The sequence below is a fragment of the Polyodon spathula genome, unplaced genomic scaffold (genome assembly GCF_017654505.1).
Source record: "Polyodon spathula isolate WHYD16114869_AA unplaced genomic scaffold, ASM1765450v1 scaffolds_784, whole genome shotgun sequence".
Classification (NCBI taxonomy): domain Eukaryota; kingdom Metazoa; phylum Chordata; class Actinopteri; order Acipenseriformes; family Polyodontidae; genus Polyodon; species Polyodon spathula.
Window position 1 is genome coordinate 333,606 of NW_024472272.1, and position 17,281 is coordinate 350,886.

Below are 17,281 nucleotides of genomic sequence, written 5' to 3' on the forward strand. Positions count from 1 at the left end.
ATTACTATAACGGATTAGGAAACTGCGCTGTTTTTAAAGTATAGAATATTCATTAAAAGAGAACGATGCTTACAAAGAAAATAAACAAATGAATGGCCCAAAATATTTGTGAAACCAGACGAGAAGCAGATTTAAACAGAAGCAGAGCGACACGAGCAGAACCCTTGACAGGGGGGTTAAATAGAAAGCCCTTTCATTACTGATTGTCTTTAATCTTTCCAGACCAACGCAAACCCTTTAGTTTCATTGTTAATGCAAAATGAGTCCAAACTTGAACCCCGGTGCAATACTTTAGCAGACCTGTCGCCAAAGCAATCTCACAAGATATCTATCTATCTATCTATATACATACATACATACCAGCCATGTTGCAGTTCTAGAATTATTTAAAAAAGCAGCAGCAGCTGGACCGCCCAGAACACACCCCCCGCGCCACCGCTCCAGAACACACCCCCCGCGCCACCGCTCCAGAACACACCCCCCGCGCCACCGCTCCAGAACACACCCCCCCGCGCCACCGCTCCAGAACACACCCCCCGCGCCACCGCTCCAGAACACACCCCCCCGCGCCACCGCTCCAGAACACACCCCCCCGCGCCACCGCTCCAGAACACACCCCCCCGCGCCACCGCTCCAGAACACACCCCCCCGCGCCACCGCTCCAGAACACACCCCCCCGCGCCACCGCTCCAGAACACACCCCCCCGCGCCACCGCTCCAGAACACACCCCCCCGCGCCACCGCTCCAGAACACACCCCCCCGCGCCACCGCTCCAGAACACACCCCCCCGCGCCACCGCTCCAGAACACACCCCCCCGCGCCACCGCTCCAGAACACACCCCCCCGCGCCACCGCTCCAGAACACACCCCCCCGCGCCACCGCTCCAGAACACACCCCCCGCGCCACCGCTCCAGAACACACCCCCCCGCGCCACCGCTCCAGAACACACCCCCCCGCGCCACCGCTCCAGAACACACCCCCCCGCGCCACCGCTCCAGAACACACCCCCCCGCGCCACCGCTCCAGAACACACCCCCCGCGCCACCGCTCCAGAACACACCCTATCAATAGTCTTGGCTGAAGCCCTGTTTATTGAGACTTTTTAATGGGGGCTTCTGATGAATACTGTAAAATAAATAAATAAATAAAATGAATACAGCAAAATAGCAGCCAGGAAGTGACTTTAGTGTTTTGAGATACTGTTGCTGGGCAAACGGTTTTCAAAAGCATCGATTTTCTCCTTTCTTTGTAGTTCAGATCCCACGGCTTAAGCGCCTGGCTCCCCTTTCTCTGAGAGAAAACACAACTCTCAAAACATCTTCAAAACATACGAAAGGGGCAAGAAACTTTGAGGACAGGAACAGCCCGGCTATCAATACTTACACCTTCATGAAAAGGTCCCGATGCCTCTCGTAGGAGGAAGCCTCTACACACCGACCGACGCCTTACTGTTTAAAAGAACGAATAATTCTACAAAACTGCATCACGCTGCCATCTGCGAGTTCAACCAGCACACACGTTTCCAGAGAATGGAGCGGCTGTCTTGCACTACATCATTCTGAATGTCTCCAGTTATATCCTGTACACTGTAGCCTTCCTAACACGGCAAGCTATCAACACGTTAACAAGTCTTGTACAAACCGCAACTTCTCTTCCAAAACTCCGAAGAACTCAGCGACTCACTTTAAAACAAGGACCCCGTTGTGATGTTATTCTCGGCACGAAGTCGTTGTGAGGGTCTTTGAAATGTCGCCGCGGATGCGAGGAATAGATCCATGGATGCACAGTGCAGGGTGCTGTGTGCTCTACAGTATTCAATAGAGATCACGCTGCCTGCCTCGTGAAGCACAGGAGCTGAACGGCAAGGAACAAGGCAAGGCGTTACTTGAGGTTAGGGTTATTATTTTCATTGAGATATTATATATATATATATTTATTCATACATGAATATCCTGAGTCAGTATTGTAAACATTTAATCTAGATTTCCTCTTGCACTTAATAATAATAATACTGAACGAAATCTGCAACACAAATCTAGCACACACGCACACGGACGAGTGATGCGGGCCGGGAGGTTCGTTACAGTACAGATTGCTGTTTCACACAACAAGCCGAGGTCAGGATCTGTTCTTTTAGTTTGAATTTTTTTTTCAGCTTTTTAAAATTATTTCTAAATTTTTATTTTAAATAAAGCAAAAAAGCAGCTTATCCTATGGTACACTATTTTCTATGACAGCAATAATAATAATAATAATAATAATAATAATAATAATAAATACACAGTACAGATTTTGCTCCCTTGCAATTCTCAATCATTTAAACACACGGATACGAAGAGAAGCTGCTGGATGAATTGCAGGGACAAGCACTGGCTGAGGTGTGCAAAGCATTCACACCAGCAGAATAAGCCAGAGCTGCACGCAATTAAATCTCACCCAGTTTACATGAAGCTTTGCAACTTTTGCCCATTTTCTTAAAAGCAGAAAAGGGCGCGCTGGCAAACGGAACGTGGGCAGGTTTGGCGCAGAAGCCCCGCTGTGTGGAACCCATTCGCAGGGCGAGAGAGGCTGATCAAAGAAAAGCAGCTGATTCACTGCATGATATGATGCTGCCAGCACTCGCCTAACATCCCCCAGCCACAAACTGCTCACCACTCTGCAGCGCGGCTAGCCTTGGGAGAGTAAAACAAACCCGGACCCAGGCTTCAAAACGAGCAGATCGATCGTACAGGAAGGGTTACTTCAGCGCAGAAAACCCTAATTCTACTTCATGTGCGATCCCAGCGGAGTTATCAGAGCGTCCTCCCGCTGCGAAATGCTGCTGCTTTTGGTCCTGCTCCCTCCCTGTGCTTTGCTGGCGCTACGCGATCCGCTTTCACTGCACCACGGCTCCCCGCGCTCATGGCTTTGGAGATAAGGCTAGTCGTACGACACTAACAAATCACCTGCAAAAACTACATAGGCTGATACTCCATCACACATTACAGTACTTCAAGGATTATCGATGGTGCATCTTCCACTCGAGAGACCCCCTCCCCACACACACTCACACGTCTAACTGCAAGTGAACCAGTAGAGCCAGTGGTAAGGAAGTGGTTTCTGTGGTCTCCCACAGTGGGCTGGAAGCTGGGTCAGGTCAGGTATCTATTAAGGGATGACTGTACTGTAAAGGGGGTGTGGTTTTCAAATGCGCATCACTCTTTATTTATATAGAAAACAATGCACTGAATTGATTCAAGCTTGTTTTGCTAACTCATTAGGTTTTTGCAGATATAATAATAATAATAATAACAATAATAATAATAATAATAATAGAGTGTAAACAAACACCCACATAGATTGTCTAGTCAGGAAGCACTGAGACATTCTTAAAGGAAACACAATCCCAAGCCATTATCAGCACCAGCTTTTGCAGGAGATGGAGAAGCAAGCGCTGTTTTGCGTTTTGGGTTCAGAATTGTGCAGCTGTTTGCAGGTGGCGTCAGCGCTAAGGCAGCACAATCCTGTCATCACAAACCCTACCCGGGAGAGCCTTTCGCAACGCTAGCGGAGTCCCCTATAAAAACACATGGAGTTGGGAAACACATCGGCGTGCTGAGCACGGCCTGAGGACGTACAGACAGAGTCTGAAGAGACGCTCGCTCTTCCATCGGTCGAGTTTGAATGGAAAGGCTTGGAAAAGGACTACAGCCGCCCTCTTGCTGCCTACATAGTTTTTGGCCAACAATTTTATTTCTGAAAACGACTCGGGAACGCCTCCAACAAAAAAAATCAAAATCAATTAAAAAAAGTTATTCCTTCAAAACCGTGAGCCTGCCTCCCAACATCCTTCAAAAGGCTTCGTTTTCCATTGAAATGGTTAGCGCTTAACAGTACAGAATAATTCCCCTTTTATTTGATATACTGCATCGTCACATTTATACAGGCGTTTTAAGAAGAGCGACAGACTGCAACTGGCTGGTATTTTAACAGGCTTCTGGAGAGAATTTCTAATTTTTTTGTTATAGTAGTAATTCTAAATCAAATAACCCTTTGGTTGCAAACAGTACTCTTTAGTAGAGCAAAAGATAAACCGAGTTTCTACTACAAACTAACGTCAAACACCTTTCTGACTACGGAACTGTATTCTTTAATAAAGTTAACAGGGGGGGGCTGTTTTGAAAAATCTTTGGGCCTTGGTTTGTTTGTTACTTTTTCCTTCGTTCAAAAAAAAAAAAGTTAGCATCGTTCTCTTTTAAACCCTTGTGTCTATTTAAAATGATCTGCCGGCAGCATTGATAAAAGCATTTTATATAATTTGCAATACTGATAAAGTGCAGTGGATCCTTTAAAACACAATTACCGGCAGTTAGCTCACAATCACAATAATAATGATGATGATAATAATAATAATAATAATAATAATGCTACTATGAATACGACAGCCCCTGTAGCATGGGGTGTGCAATAAACCCAAAAAGCCTGAATACGCAGGACTCGAATCCCCTAGTTCAGCGTCAGTTTAAATAACATTTCATTAAGACACATTGCCAGCCTCTCTCCTGGGACTCTTTCAACACTGCTTGTGCGATCTTGAAAGAACTCCAGTCTACAGTGTCTGGCCGTTTAGTCGTTGCAATTTGTCTCCCCCCCTCCCCTCCCCCCCCCTCCCCCCCCTCACGGGGGGCGTCACGCCTAGGAGTTGAATTTGGGTTTGGTGCACATCCCCTTTTAAAAAGAGTACAGTCGAACCTGCTTTCAAAAGACCGCGATTCATTAGGAGACAAAATAAATAAACACAGAAATCAAACACTGTCAGGACCCCCCCAGCGTGAAGCGCGTGTTCTGGTTCAACCTTTTCTTTTGCGTTTTGTTTTAAAGAAGCAGGTTCGCCTGTATCCTAGCTGTAATGATTTCGTTTTCACCGGGGCTCGCTCAGTCGGTGAAGCAGCCGTCCAGCCCGATGGCTCCGTGCCGGCACTCTTTGCCGTAGCCGCGCTGTCGCAGGTTGCTGTTTGGCTGCAGGGGGCTGCATGCGGCCGTGATGCCGCAGTTCTTCAGCAGGTTGAGCCCGAAGGGGGACCCCACCGCGTCTTTGGGAGCAAAAGGCTTCATGGTGGAGAGGATGAGAGCCAGGCAGTCAGCAACATCCTTATTGGGGGCGCAGGCCAGCGCTGGGGTGTGACCTGGAGAGAGAGAGAGATTTTAAAGGTATAATGTAACAGCTATGGCTAAAAGGTTTGCACCCCCCCCCCCCCCCCCCCCCCAGAATTAACTCATTTAGCTTCATCAAGTCGAATGAAAGCTGCTGAATAATGTTACGTTAACATATTGAATTACACAGCGCTTTGTATTTTTTCCCCACAGATATACTTAACCGAAAACTGAAATACAATCAACACCACTATGGCTCCCGGTAGTCTCTTGTGCTCGGCCTCTCTGTCGCTGGGATAAAATGTCTCTCTTTCCCTGTCCCTTACCCTCTTCGTCGACAGCCAGCACGGTGGCCCCTTGGCTTAACAGCACCTGCACCACTGTAGCCAGCCCATTGCGAGCTGCGATATGCAGCGGCCTGCAGAGAGAGGAGGGGCGGAGACAGCATGAGAGCAGGTGCAATTCCAGAACGAGGACACGCAGCCCGGCCCACTAGCACTCAGGAGAGGACAAACAAAACCTCCCAAACCCGGTTAGCAGGGGAAACGAAAGCTCTGGGAATCCGGGGCTAGACGGACAGCCCTTCCTCCCGGCGGCACGCTAAAGGTCTTACTGTGATCACAGAGGTCACACTGACTCCTATCTGCAACTGCTCAATTTAAAATGAAGAGAACACATTCCTTCAGAAACCTTAAAGCATTAAAAGTGACGTGCGTTAAAATGAAGGCCGACAATACACTGCAACATGCACCCATAATAACAGCTGAGAGTCGAAAGATGAACTTCAAACCAATTACAAAGGGATTTTAAAAGACCAATTAAAAATGGAACTTGTGCAACAAACAGCGATTGTACAACCCGACAATGTCTGAATCAAAACAAGCCCCCCTCCCCTTTCCCCTCCTCTGCTGCAGGTGGAAGAGGCTTCACTTACATTTGTAGTGCAGCGTTGGTTGCATTGATGAGGGCAGCTTCATGAGTCTCGCGCAGTATCAACAAGGCACACATCTCGTGTCCCTGAGGAACAGAAAGCACACACTAAATATATAGAGATAGATAATATATATATATTAGCTTTAGGCTTTGGTTTTATGTAGATGTATGTTAGTCTTCTACAAACACACATTAATAAACCTGAGCGCCAGAGACCGAATCTACATATAGTGCTTTCCATCCACATTCCCCAACGGTTCAGTTTTAATGCTGCTGCAGTGCAGTCCCCAGTCCCTGTGCTCCAGGCCCCAGTCCCCAGTCCCTCCTACCTTGCTGCAGGCCAGATGCAGAGCCGTGTTCTTGTTCTCGTCCAGCAGGGTCAAATCAGCCTTCGCGTGACTCAACAAAATATCTGCAAAAAAAAAAAAAAAACGACCAGGAGTTCAGATCACAGTGCGTTTTCCTCTCTGTACCCCCATCTCTCTCTGTGCTCGTGTCTCTGTACCCCCATCTCTCTCTGTGCTCGTGTCTCTTTACGCTCTCTCTCTCTCTCTCTCCATGCCCTTGTGTCTACCCCGTCTCTCTCTGTGCCCCTGGTCTCACCCACGATGGCAGTCTGCCCGCAGTCGGCTGCCATCATGATGGCGGAGCGGCCCGCCTGGTCGACCGCGTTCACCTCTGCGCCGTGACTCAGCAGCAGCTGCAGGCCCGGCAGGTTCTCTGCGAACGCAGCAGCGTGAAGAGGGGTCCTGAGGGGAACAGAACCGCACGTTACAACCCAGAGGAGCCGGTAGAGACTCCATAGAAACACACACACACAACCAAGCCCAGAGGAGCCGGTACAGACTCCATAGAAACACACCGAGCCCAGAGGAGCCGGTACAGACTCCACAGAAATACACACACACACACACCCGAGCCCAGAGGAGCCCCGAGGAGCCGGTACAGACTCCACAGAAACACACACACACACAAACAAACCGAGCCCAGAGGAGCCGGTACAGACTCCACAGAAACACACCGAGCCCAGAGGAGCCAGTACAGACTCCACAGAAACACACACATAGAGCGAGCCATAGAGACACAGCTATACACACACACACAGAGCGAGCCACAGAGACATACACACTGAGCCATAGAGATACAGCTATACAGACAAAGCCATACAGAGACACACAGCCAGCCATACAGAGACACAGAGCTACACAGAGACACACACAGCGCCATACACTGGTACTGGCACACCTCTTACCTTCCTTTGGCATCTCTGATGTTTACGATCTCTGTGCCAATCGACTCCACCAGCATATCAGCAGCACTGACATAACCATTTATTCTGCACAGCAAAGAGACACAAAGAGTTACTTTAACAACTAACGCACACACGCAACCAACACACAACACTGTCCCCATGAATCACCAGGGATGGAAATCAGACTCCCATTGCACAGCAGTTTGATTCTTTCCTGGCTTAATAAGACACACCTGAGCTGGTTAGTTATACACTCAGGGGGGGGGGGGGGGGGGGTGGGGGGGGGGGGGGGGGGGGGGGGGGGGGGGGCACAGCAATACGAGTCTATTTCCATCCCTGAACAGGACAGTGATCATCACCATCTCTATACCACAGACACGCCTACAGCTGTGTGTGGCAGCTAACACCTGCCCCCTCCTACACAACCCTGGGATATAACACTGTGACCCCCCCTCTGATCAGAATGGTTCAGCACCTTGAATGAGTGCACCCCCCCCGACAGGCGCGCAGGTCGGTACTCACACAGCACAGTGCAACGGGGTGAAAGGGTTTCCCTCTTCAATACTAAATGGTTTGTGTTCAAGTAAAACTTCCAAACAGTCTTCGTGCCCTGAAAAGAAAGAGAGGAAAAACACACACGAGAGATGAGGGGGCGTCAAATTATTCATTTGTTTATTTATTTATTTGACCAATGCATTCTACTAGAAAGAGATAGTCCTTTAAAATTCTTATTCAAAACAACAACAGTAATAAGCACGTCTACAGGTAACGAAGCAGCAGCAGTACCATGGCAGGCTGCCCAGTGCGCGGGGGTGTAGCCTCTGTAGTCCAGTAGGGAGTCCAGGGGGTCGGTGTTGAAGGCAGCCTGCAGCAGGGTCCTCAGCAGGCTGACATGGCCGCAGGCAGCCCCGAAGTGCAGTGGAGTGCGGCCCTTAAAATCCCGGCACAGAGCGAAGGCATCGTGATCCAGGAGAGCGGAGACACAGTCCTCACAGCCCATCACAGCCTGGGAGAGAGGGGAGCAATCAGCAGCCAGTCCCCCCAGACAGAGTGTTCATTGAGATCTGGACTGGGGTCTTTTCTCATCGCAAAACCAATACAAGAAAAAAAAAAGGTTTCTCCAAAATAGGCAGGCTGCAGATTCATTGAAAATACACCCCCTCCCCCCTCAGTGCAAGGGGTCGTGCCCCTCTCCCCCCTCAGTGCAGTGTTCTGCCCCCTGGCCCCTCCTACCCCCCGGTGCAGGGCGGTCCTGCCCCTCTTGTCTCCTGTGTCGGCCGTGGCTCCTCTCTCCAGCAGCAGGTGAACGCACTCTGGGTGGCTGCCTAGCACAGCCAGCATGAGCGGGGTCCTGAGGACAGGGCGACAGCAAACAGCCCGTCAGAGAAAACACCGTCCCGTCACAAAACCGTGCCCATCGCCCATCAACTTGAGACGAGCAAATCACATCGTCCAATCATCCTGCCCGCTTCATTTAAAAATATATACGTTATTACAGGGCAAGCTAAAGACATCGAGGAAGATTTCCCACTCAAAACGTTTGCACAAAGTTGCATTTCTAAGTTTATTTTAGCATTGCTACATACAGAGGTCAGCCCTGCCCCCCCCTCCCCCCCCACACACACAGCCCCACTCACTGTCCCTGCGAGTCCATGATGTCAATGTCAGCCTTCTCCCCGCTGTCAATCAGCACGTGCAGGCAGTCAGTGTAGCCCCGAGCAGCTGTGAACACACAGATCACCAGGCATTGCAAATCAATGACAGAGATGACACAGTTAAGCCAGAGCAAAGAAAAGCCTTCCAGCGATTGACAACCATCATCCACGATGCCCCGTTTTCTTTCTCATATGCAGGTTTTAACCCTCAATTGGGTTTTACCGAAGTGTTTTTTTTTAATCCATTGTTACATTCATTGACATGTGGTCACTATCCTGGTACCTGCCACGTGCAGAGGAGTCCACTTGTGGCGTCTCTCTTTGAGGAGGCAGGAGGCCCCGTGGCAGACCAGCACCTCCACACAGTCGGCGTGGCCCCTCTCCGCAGCGAGGTAGAGCGCAGTGCGGCCGACCGCGTCGCGCACGTCCAGATTCACCAGCGTCTCCGACAGCACGCGCAGGGCTTCACAGTGACCATTACAGGCCTGGGGGAGGGAGAGGGGTGTCTCAGTGCGTTTTTAAATTAGAAATCTAATTTAAACCATCTGATTTTACCACTCAGCCAACAATATGAAACTCTTACAAAAGTATCTGCAGCTCTAAGTCAGTCTCTCTCACACACACACACACACACACACACACACACACACACACCAAGTTTATTCCTCGTTTAGGTAATAACCCTTTCCCAGCCCGGAATCAGAACCCTACAGCTAATGATTATGATTGGTGGAATCCCAGAGACAGAACTGAAACCCATGCTCAATACTCACAGCTAAGTGCAAAGGACTAACAGGAACAAAGCTCTCCACTTCCTCCAGGCAGTTGAAAGACATTTCCAAGAGCTGAGAGAGAGAGAGAGAGAGAGAGAGACAGGGACGGGAATGAGACTCCTACTGCACAGCCGTTTCACCCACTCCAGGTTTTACTATGAGCTTGATTAGCCCCCAGTGTTAACAAGCAGGGGGGTGTCTTGTTAAACACAGTGAGAGCAGGAACGGATCGAACTGCTATGCAAGGAGAGTCTGGTTTCCCTCCCTGCACACTGAGATCAGGCTGTTTGTTTTGCAGTGCGTCTCTACAAAGTGAAGGGCAGGTTTATTTTTACACTGCAGTGCACCGCATTCACCAGGGAGGCGTTTCAGATTGAGTTTTCCAGCACGTACCAGTTCAAGGTTTTGCTTGTTGCCGTAAGCAGCTGCATAGTGAACCGCACTGTAGCCCTGCTTGTCACGAAGGGAGGGGTCTGCACCGTTATCCAGCAAATACTCCAGGCAGCTGCAGACAGACAGGCAGACACAGCGTGATCAAGAGCAGCGAGGCCGCTGCAGTACAAAAAACCTGACGGAAACCAACTTTTAAACGTTGATCTCGTTGAAGATCTTTCACATCTTCTCGGGTAGAAAGAAATATATATTACTGTACTCACAAAAAATTCTCCTTCTGCCTCGATTCTTTCACCATCTCCTCGTCGTTCTCATGGCTACTGGAGCAATGTCTGTCGACCCTGAAAAACAAGCGCGACAGGCTGCGTGGGATTTCAAACTTTACTGTAATCCACTGCCTGAAGGCGGGCGCGTTTTTATTAAAAGAAACGCTGATCGTTTCAATGAAGAAGATGACGATGTCATGAAAGGATGACACGTGACTGAGGGGCCACCTCACGCTGTGAAAACAGAATAACCTCAAGCAGCAGAGACTAAATATTAACCAAATGTGAAAGAGAAGAGCGGCCGTCCCTGCGGGGGCTGCCCGGCTGTGTGCGCTGCGCTGGCTCACCTCCGGTACACGTTACAAGCAGCAGTGTAGTGCAGGGGGGCGCAGTCTTTATCGTCAGTTTCGTTAATACCGGCGCCCGCGTTCGCCAGGGTCACCGTACACTGGTAGCTGCCGTTAGCAGCCGCGTAGTGCAAAGGGGTCCTAGCGGGAGGTGAAAACAGAGCTGTTAAAAATCACACCAGCAGGGGGCACTCCGCCAGAGAACAAAAGCGATTCCTACTGCACAGCAGATCAGCCATTCCCAGGTCGTCCTGCGAGCTTGATTAGACTGAAGGTGACAAGCTCAGGTGCGTCTTACTAAACTCACAGTAAACCCAGGAACGGATCAGAAACGGGGAGTCTCGTTACCAGCCCTGAAAATAATCTACAGCCTTACCGTCCGAGTTTATCCTTCTTTTTCAAGTCAGCGCCACTGCTCAACAGCAAGTTAAGACATTCAACATTTCTGCAAAAAAAAAAAAAAAAAACACACTGAAAATCACTATTGTAAAAAGTGTGCAGAGGAGAGGCTGCGATGTGCGGAGTGATCCCGTGGAGGGCGCTGTGGACTCACCCTCCGAACGCAGCCGCATGCAGGCAGGTCCTGCCGAGGTTGTCAGGCGTGTTGATCTCGAATCCAGCAGACAGCACATGCTCGTTACTGAGAGACGAGACGATGCTGTATAACTGACCTGCGGCAGGAAAGTAAAATCACACACTGCAAAAATCAAAATGTAAAATTGCTTTAAGAAGTCTGTTTTAACACAACCAAAAACACTAAGGGGGGATAACAAGAAAAGGGAAGATATCGTACAGCGTTTCATTATAATTCTAACCTCACAGTTCTAGCGTTACTTAATGAAGAACAGCTAGTAAAGGATGCAAGATTTATGATTCGCAGATCCACTAACCTGAGGACAGCAGCTTGCGACAGCAGTCTGAAAACCCGTACAGCACAGCCAAGTGTAGAGGGAACATCCCTTGAATCCCACGCCTGTACAGGGAGAGACAGGCAGAGCTGCGTCAGCAACATACAGCACAGCACAGGGGCACTGGATAAAGAGGCGTGCACAGCACAGCACAGCACAGGGGCACTGGATAAAGAGGCATGCACAGCACAGCACAGGGGCACTGGATAAAGAGGCGTGCACAGCACAGCACAGGGGCACTGGATAAAGAGGCGTGCACAGCACAGCACAGGGGCACTGGATAAAGAGGCGTGCACAGCACAGCACAGGACAGGCACTGGATAAAGAGGCGTGCACAGCACAGCACAGCACAGCACAGGGGCACTGGATAAAGAGGCGTGCACAGCACAGCACAGGGGCACTGGATAAAGAGGCGTGCACAGCACAGCACAGGGGCACTGGATAAAGGGCACTGGATAAAGAGGCGTGGATAAAGAGGCGTGCACAGCACAGCACAGGGGCACTGGATAAAGAGGCGTGCACAGCACAGCACAGCACAGGGGCACTGGATAAAGAGGCGTGCACAGCACAGCACAGCACAGCACAGGGGCACTGGATAAAGAGGCGTGCACAGCACAGCACAGCACAGCACAGCACAGCTGCACCAGCCATTCCAGATTTCAATACAAGCTTCAAGACTCCCCACTGCAGAGGAGCTTAAACCCCTAGGCAGCGGGGAGCATCTAAAACACAAAACTAAAAACAGGCTGCCTTGGTCCACATCATGCAGAGCGTGTGAAAATAGAAGCATAGCAAGTGCCTGTGTGTCATTCTCACTAAAATAACCGAGGCAGGAGTAAGCGTGGCACGTCTGCAGGGAGTTACGCAGCCCCAGTGGGGGAAAGGCAGGGGGCACTGAAGGGTAGAAAGCAAGCCAGGGATGCTGTGGAGAGGCTGGTTCCCTCACCTCGCTGTGTCAGCACCGTTAGTCATCAGGGTGCTGATAAGCAGTTCATGGCCATATTTAGCAGCAATATGAAGAGGGGTATTGCCATATTTATCCACACAGTCGATCTCCCCGCCTGAAACAAAGCCAGAAAAAATAAAGGGGACAATGGTTTATGAAGTCTATTTAAATACAGTAATTTTTATAATAGTCTGATGCAAAGAAAAATAACTGTGCAACACTGATAAGGCTTGCAGATAGGGCCGCACTCAGCTCTGCAGAGAGCATGCAGTCTCTCACGGGGGCGGGCTGGTGGCTCACCGTTCTGGATCAGGATTTGGGATCGAGTGAAGCGCCCGTGAATGGCCGCCATGTGCAAGGGGCTCTTCCCTTCTTTATTCTGGAGAGAACAACAGAGAGGAGACAGAAGAGGGTTGACACAGAAACAGCACAGCGAGCGCCCCCCCCAATTCTACAGGGGGTTGCGTCCAGCAGGCACCTTCGAATGCGCTCGCGCCCCCCCGGCCCCAGCGCTCACCTGCATGCTGACGTCAGCCCCGTTGTTCACCAGCAGCTCCAGGCACAGCGCCCCATTGGTGGAGACGGCGGCAAAGTGCAGGGGGGAGCAGCCGCGCTCGTTGGGCTGGTTCACGTTGGCGCCGTGGTTCACCAGCTCGTTGGCCACCGCCTCCTGCCCAGTGTAGCAGGCGATGTGCAGCGCCGTGTTCCCAAAGACGTTCGGCTCGTCCATCTGCAGGGGAAGCAACACAGACCTGAGGCTGGGTCTAGGCTGAGATCAAGATGCATTGCCTGATCAGTGTGGCAGCTGCTAACAGGTTCCAGCAGGAACATTTCTCCTAGTACGCTCTTCACCACCGCCCCGCCCCCACTCTCACCTCGGCCCCCAGTCTCAGCAGGTACTTGACCACCTCGATCTGCCCGTTGGAGGCTGCAGCGTGCAGGGGGGTGTAGCCTCGCTTGTCTTTGCACATCGCGTCAGCGCTGCGAGACACCAGCAGCTTCACCACCTCCAAATGCCCTGGCAAGGACAAGACGAGCGTGATCAGAGCGGGGTTTCCTTTATCAAACAGAACCGAGCTGCAGCTGAGCCGCGGGGGGCTTACCTAAGAAAGCTGCCCAGTGAATGGGCTGCCGGTCCTTCTTGTCACACGCCCCCAGGTTGGCCCCTTTATTCAGCAGCAAATTCACCATCTAGAGGAGGATTTAAAAATGGTTCTTTTTTTACATTTAAATCTAATTTTGTCTCAACTAGTGTTTTACTGATGCTTTTCGTTATTACATACACAAACAACACACAGAAATTCGCCGATCCTGTTCTGCACCAGTCCTGGCAGCAGACCCCCCCTCCCCTCATCCCTCACCCCTCACCCCTCACCTCGATGTGGCCACTGTGAGCCGCGTGGTGCAGCGCGGTCCTGCCAGTGCGGTCGGCCACGTTCACGCTGCTCAGCAGAGGGATCACCGCCTCGGCACACTTGGTGGCCCGGTTGGCCGCTGCAACGTGCAGCGGCGTCTGCCAGAACTTGTCCCGGGCGTTCACCTCCGCGGACTTCTTCAGCAACAGAGCCACTGCCTTCTGCGCACAACAACACACACGAAACACACGCAGTCACAACCCACCCGTCCACAGCCCTTACACACTCAACACAGATCAGCACGGAAAACAACGCAGGCAACAAGCACATCTCATTAAACTTGGAGCAAAAGCAGAGACGGATCCAACTGCTCTCTGCAAACGGAGTCTTCTTTGCATCCCTGTGTGGTCATGTTCTCTGGTTCAGGGTGCTGGGTGATGCTGGCAGCATGCATCTGCGTTTCTTTGACTGGAATAAAGCCAAGCGCTCTAGGAGGGGCGAAAATAAATCACAGCAAAGCGACACGTTTTTTTTGGACCCTACTCACGTCATTCCGAGAGGCAACAGCGCGATGAAGAGGAGTGAACCAAACGTGGTCCTTCGCATTGACACTAGCACCTGGAAACACAGGGACACAAACAGCATGAACCCTCAACAGCAGCTCCTGCACGCCGGGGGAAACATTTCAGCCCGGGTCGGAACACAGCCAGCTCTGGACAAGGGCTCAGCATCGCCCTCTACACAGAACGAGCTCGCTTCAGAAAGTGGAACGAAGCCTGCGGAATGACGTCACGTTAACGTACCGAACTGCACGCCGCTTCGCAGTTCAACACGCACGTGACATTTCAGACTCCAGCATGAAATACTGCACCATTGTCATGGCTTAGACTTCTGAGATATCACTGTCGTTTCTTTGACGTGAAATAAAAAGATCTGAATTATGGTCCTATAGTTGTTATTTTTGTATTATTAAAATGTCTCAATCCTAAAGTTCTAGGCGATGCTAACCCTTCATCCGCGGCTGTGCCACATGATACCTGGGTGACAGCCAAGTCATTGCTTCCAACACGAGAGCTGTGTTTCATTCATGAAGTGAATATGGGGAGGCAGAAGCAGTCCGCTCACCTGAATTTATGAGGAGGTCCATTATCTGAACATCCCCTAAAAAAGCAGCAGCATGCAGAGGGGTACGTCTCTCTTGGTCCTGCAAAAGCAAAGCCGAGAAAAGTCTATTTCAGATTAAAAACCCCACGTTGGGGTGCACTTCACAAGCGCCGCTCCCTGCGTGTTCTTTGCAGTTAATATTCTCGGTGCCGCTGTGTGGGACAGGGGCCCCTGTCACAGGGAGGGGGAGCGGAGAGGGGCAGAGACACACTCACCAGTGCATTGACATCTTCCTTCTTGTGCAGCAGCAGCAATCGGACCTCTTCTGCGTCGCGGTTAAATATTGCCTGCACCAGCGGCGGCTGCAACGACAGCAGGAGGACAAATAAAACAACAGATCTTCACAGGACTGGAGAGACACACATCCACCCATTTTTCACAATTTTCATCTAAATCCTACAAGATTACAGGACTTCCTTAGTGCAGTTGAGAGGAGCTCCAGCCAGCTGGAGCCCCCCAGGGAGCTAGGAGGCGTTTCCAGACTAAACGAAGACGCGCTTCCTAACGGTAGCGAGTCAAGCTCAGCCCTGCCTCGCTGGAGGTTCAAAGGGGGTGCTATGAAGAAACAATTGCCCCCCCCCCCCCAGTAACACACCCCTCAGTCTAGGGACAGTACAGACCGGAGTGCGGGACAGCGCGTCGCTTCAACACGCACCCCTGCACGGAATGAGGCGGGGCTGCGCGCCGGGCCCTTGCGAACTTATTATCCAAACGAGTCATGAAAAAAGGTGTGACCCACCGATTCAACACTTCCGCGCCGCGCTGCGGATGCGTGAAGACGGACTGCAACAACAGTGCGGCAGGAGGGTGTGTTACTGTATCAAATCAACACAGCACCATGAAGTGACCCGTGTGGATGACCAGACCAGCGGTCACTCCAATGCACACACACACACAGCTAGGGCTAGCCAACGAAATACACCTGCGCTTTCCACAGAGCAATGCTAGCGCACAAACAAAACCGCTTCACGCTTTTAAAAGCATCCGGACAGCTGCTCGAAATATCCCAGGATCTTCGGGAGAGGGACGGGGGAGGGATGGCGCACAGAACCGACCCCCAGCCCGCGTCTCTATGCGTGAGGCGCTGCTGTCGGGTACAGACGCGGTACAGCGAGGAGATGATCGGCATTATTAACGCGAGCAAAGACCCATTCACCCAGAATCAAAACCCTCAAAGCGCATCAAAACACAGCCAACAAAACCCCAGCAACCGCTCCTTTTAATCTGCAATTAAAAAAAAAAAGCAAAAGAGAACGAGAGGATCAGGGCCTGCCATCACCAGGCTTTCCTGAGCAACCTCAGCCGGCGGTGTACCGCCTCCTAGTCTGGCTTTGCAAACCGCCCTTGCAAAACAAAACAAAAAAACAGCGCAAACGGTCCGTGCTTTTCTCCCCGCCTTGCTTTACAGAAAGCACGGGAGGGGGTTTGATCCTCACCTGGTCAGTTATGCTGAGTATTCCCATCTCCCGAAATCAGCCGGGGCGAAGCTCCCTCATCGGGATGCGCTGCAGAGGTAACTGCTGCTCGGTTTCGATTAGCAGGGGGAGGGACAGCTTGTGTGCGGGCGTGTGCTGCTGTTTATTACCGGGGTCATACAGGCTGGGTCGGGCACTGCGAAAGAAGAGAGGAACCCGCCTATCGGCTTGGAGGAGAAGCGACGCGGAGAGGGGTAGATTTCGGGTACTGCACTAATTTCATATAGAATCAATGCAATGCTTTCATATAGAATCGATGCAATGCTTTCATATAGAATCGATGCAATGCTTTCATATATAATTGTTTGAAATGTTATACTGAAATGTGTGTGTGTGCATTTCTTATTGTATTTAGCAGCATGAATACTATCCTTCTCGTTAAAGAAGCGAAACTCATAATTTAAATTACTAAATGTGACGTGGGCAGTGGAAGTGAAGACACAACATTTGCGCAAAGCGAAGCAGCTCGAAACCAAAAGTGACAAAAAAAAAACCGTGAAAGCAACGGAAAATCACTCCGAAGAATACGCGTTACGCAGCGTGCGCTCATTTGGAAACTACAACTCCCAGAAAGCCTTGCCGACAAAACGCGCTTCCGGGCTTCCGAAAGCTCGGACACGTCACTTTTGTTCTTATGCACCATCATTCCAGGCGTGTCCTGGCAACCGTGTGACGTAGC

General features: G+C 50.8%; 1 protein-coding gene across 1 annotated transcript; it reads right to left on the reverse strand.

Moving 5' to 3' along the window:
• Positions 1–4,684: 4,684 nt before the first annotated feature.
• On the reverse strand, positions 4,685–17,146 carry ankrd52a (ankyrin repeat domain 52a). The gene is made up of 28 exons (XM_041241509.1): positions 16,564–17,146; positions 15,343–15,429; positions 15,089–15,167; positions 14,511–14,581; positions 13,984–14,184; positions 13,712–13,799; positions 13,484–13,626; positions 13,126–13,338; positions 12,909–12,987; positions 12,609–12,723; positions 11,645–11,727; positions 11,308–11,425; positions 11,131–11,199; positions 10,755–10,895; positions 10,405–10,482; positions 10,142–10,253; positions 9,749–9,820; positions 9,259–9,460; positions 8,958–9,042; positions 8,554–8,671; positions 8,107–8,326; positions 7,843–7,930; positions 7,321–7,404; positions 6,672–6,817; positions 6,398–6,480; positions 6,070–6,152; positions 5,462–5,553; positions 4,685–5,167 (listed from the first exon to the last, which is right to left on the reverse strand). The coding sequence occupies exons 1-28, from the start codon at positions 16,588–16,590 to the stop codon at positions 4,917–4,919; spliced, it is 3,228 nt and encodes a 1,075-aa protein (XP_041097443.1). The 5' UTR covers positions 16,591–17,146; the 3' UTR covers positions 4,685–4,916.
• Between the last annotated feature and the right edge of the window lie 135 nt (positions 17,147–17,281).